The sequence below is a fragment of the Neophocaena asiaeorientalis genome, unplaced genomic scaffold, assembly GCF_003031525.2.
Source record: "Neophocaena asiaeorientalis asiaeorientalis breed wild unplaced genomic scaffold, Neophocaena_asiaeorientalis_V1.1 scaffold30, whole genome shotgun sequence".
NCBI lineage: Eukaryota > Metazoa > Chordata > Mammalia > Artiodactyla > Phocoenidae > Neophocaena > Neophocaena asiaeorientalis.
Window position 1 is genome coordinate 17,241,202 of NW_020174923.1, and position 2,480 is coordinate 17,243,681.

At 54.7% G+C, this 2,480-nt stretch overlaps 1 protein-coding gene across 1 annotated transcript in view; it reads left to right on the forward strand.

Annotated features, from left to right (window-relative positions):
* Positions 1-1,247, forward strand: part of KIF18B (kinesin family member 18B) — a 19,797-nt gene extending 18,550 nt beyond the window's left edge. Inside the window, exons 15-16 of the mRNA XM_024760881.1 lie at positions 33-109; positions 443-1,247. Coding sequence (XP_024616649.1) covers positions 33-109; positions 443-549 — 184 coding nt within the window. The 3' untranslated portion in view covers positions 550-1,247. The remainder of the gene's footprint in view (positions 1-32; positions 110-442) is intronic.
* The last annotated feature ends 1,233 nt before the right edge of the window (positions 1,248-2,480 follow it).

The following is a 2,480-nucleotide window of genomic DNA, read 5'->3' on the forward strand; positions in this document are numbered from 1 at the left end:
TTCCTCCCTTCTTCCTCCCTTCCCTCCCGCAGTTCCCGCGGCCACAGTCGCATCGCCCGCCTCCCCAGCAGCACCTTGAAGAAGTCAGCTGGGCCCCTGGCAATCCCAGGTGACTGGTATTTGGGGGCTGGGATGCTCTGGGTCACAGTGGCAGATGGGGACAAGAAGTAGGAGTGGAGGGAATTCCCTGGCGGTGCAGTGGTTAAGACTCGGTGCGTTCACTGCGGTGGCCCAGGTTCAATCCCTGGTCAGGGAAGTAAGACCTCGCAAGCTGCCAAAAAAAATGTAGGCGGAGACAGGCGAGAGGAGGGCATGGGGTACTTCCGAGCATCTCAGGGACCCTGGTGAGAGAAATGGGGGATGGGGTGGGGGAAGGGAATGGTGGGATACAGCCTCACTTTTCTCCTTCCTCCCTGCCTCCCCTCATCTAACTGGCCTGCAGAGCCCCCCTCCAGTCTCCACTCCCCTGGCAACCAGAGGAACCAGAAGGAACTGTTGAGGGTTGGGAGAGCACTGTCAGCTGGGAGCTGCTCCGCCAAGGTGTCCTGACCGCCGGCCCCCGTTGGTCCCTGGAGCCGCCTAAACCAGGAGCCCTGACCTGCCTTCCTTGGCTCGGAGCAATTAATGCCAACACCCTCTTCCTTTATTAACAGTCCTCCCCCAGACATTCATTCTGCAGCTCGCCCTCTTTATTAATCTCTTGTTACACTCAGCTTCTCAGCGTGTATTTATTCACTTGTGAGTTTTAACGTGTTGCTATTTTAAAGGGTGCTGCCATCATTCCCCCCTAGTTTATAACACCCTCCATGCAGGAAGGCGGCTTTTGGGGGCTTTGTTGCCCACCCCCCATCTAACACAGGACTCTGCACAGTGATGCGCACTGTGCGGTTGAGGAGGGGTGGCATGGCATGGGGGCATGAGGGAGTCCCAGCTTGGCTCTTCCTGGCTTTGAGAGGAAGGCGTCTTCAGCCCCATCCCCCCAGCCTGGAGTAAGAGCCCCAACCCCATGCCACAGTCCTGGCGATTATGCAGATGATGGTGGCGCCTTGATTTCCAAATGAAGAGAGTTTATCGTTTTTACCCTATTGTAAACAGGATACACGCTCAGTGTAAGAAGAAGTGTAAACCTTAATGCTGCCACCTAGACATAAGAGCTGTTAATACTTGGGTTTATATCCGCCGATCCTTCAGTTCTGCATGTATATATATATACATACACATATATAGTTTTTTAATTATAATGATTAATAAACCATCTCCATCCTTGATGTGTGTTTCTCTCTGTGCACCTAGGTAGGATAGCAACCCCTTCCTCCTCTTCAAGAAACTTCTGAGTATAAAAAACATGCCCCCTCTGCCTCCTCCTTCAGCCTTACAGGTGGGCCCTGTCCCTGACTCCGCAGCCCCACCTTCTGCTAAGGGCCCCTGCTCCTTAGCAGGTGAAGAAGCTATCACCCCTGGAGGCCTTGGTCCATCCTCCTACAGCCTGCGTGTGGTGGGTTGCCAGGAGTCCTGTCGTCAGAGAGAGCGTCTTAGCGGTCCCTAGGTCTTGCAAGGCTTGGCTGAGCCTCCACCTGCAGGAACCCGTTGCAGTCTTCCTCCCGCAGCCCCGGAAGCTCCCCTCCACCCCCGTTCGTGGCTTTCCCTCCACTCACTCGGATTGTGACAGTTCAACCCAAGCCTGCCTCCGTTTCCCCAGGAAGACGCGGCTGGCTGCATGAACGAATGGCGTAACCAAAATTCCAGGAGTCTGTGTTTAAATTGCTTCTGAAAACAAACACGTAAAAGGCATTTAGCACTTTGTGAGCAGTGTGTAAACAATGCCGCTAATTTCAAATGAGGCCTCTGCTGCTCTGGGCGAGCAACCTCCCCCTCTACCTGGGGCACCCCTCCCCGCTCAGTTTCCATGCCTTTTTGGAGGAGTGGAGAGCGCAGAGGGGAGCGCCGCATCCCTACCGGCTGCGGGCATCTCACACGACTTCGCGACCTTATGAGGTATAATGAGGAAATAGACAAAAAGGTTAACAAAATGTGCCCGGAGTTAGACGGCAAGTGGCAGCGCCAGGACTCAGACCAGGATCTGGTCGTACACCTGACACCAAGCTGCTTCTGTCTAGAAGCGAACAGACATCATTTCTTTCCGCGTGCCGGGAATTTCCTCCTCTCCAATTAGTCTTCATGAGTTTTCTTCCCCTGTGTACCATGATCCCCACAGAAGCAGTCACCGCCTCACATCTGTAGCCCCCAACGGTTTGGTGTGGTGCCTTTGACCTCAGGAGACCTCGCCGCATGCTGGTTGGATCCAAATTGCGTAAGTTCCTCATTTCCTGGGGCCCTCACAACTATTATCTCATTTGATCGTCACCATCACCCCTGCAAGCGCAGAGGCAGCAGGCACAGGGCAAGGTGGCTGGTAACCAGGGCCAGGAGGGCAAGCTTCGCCCAACAGGCTCCGTTGCACGAGGGCTGGGGGCAGCTTG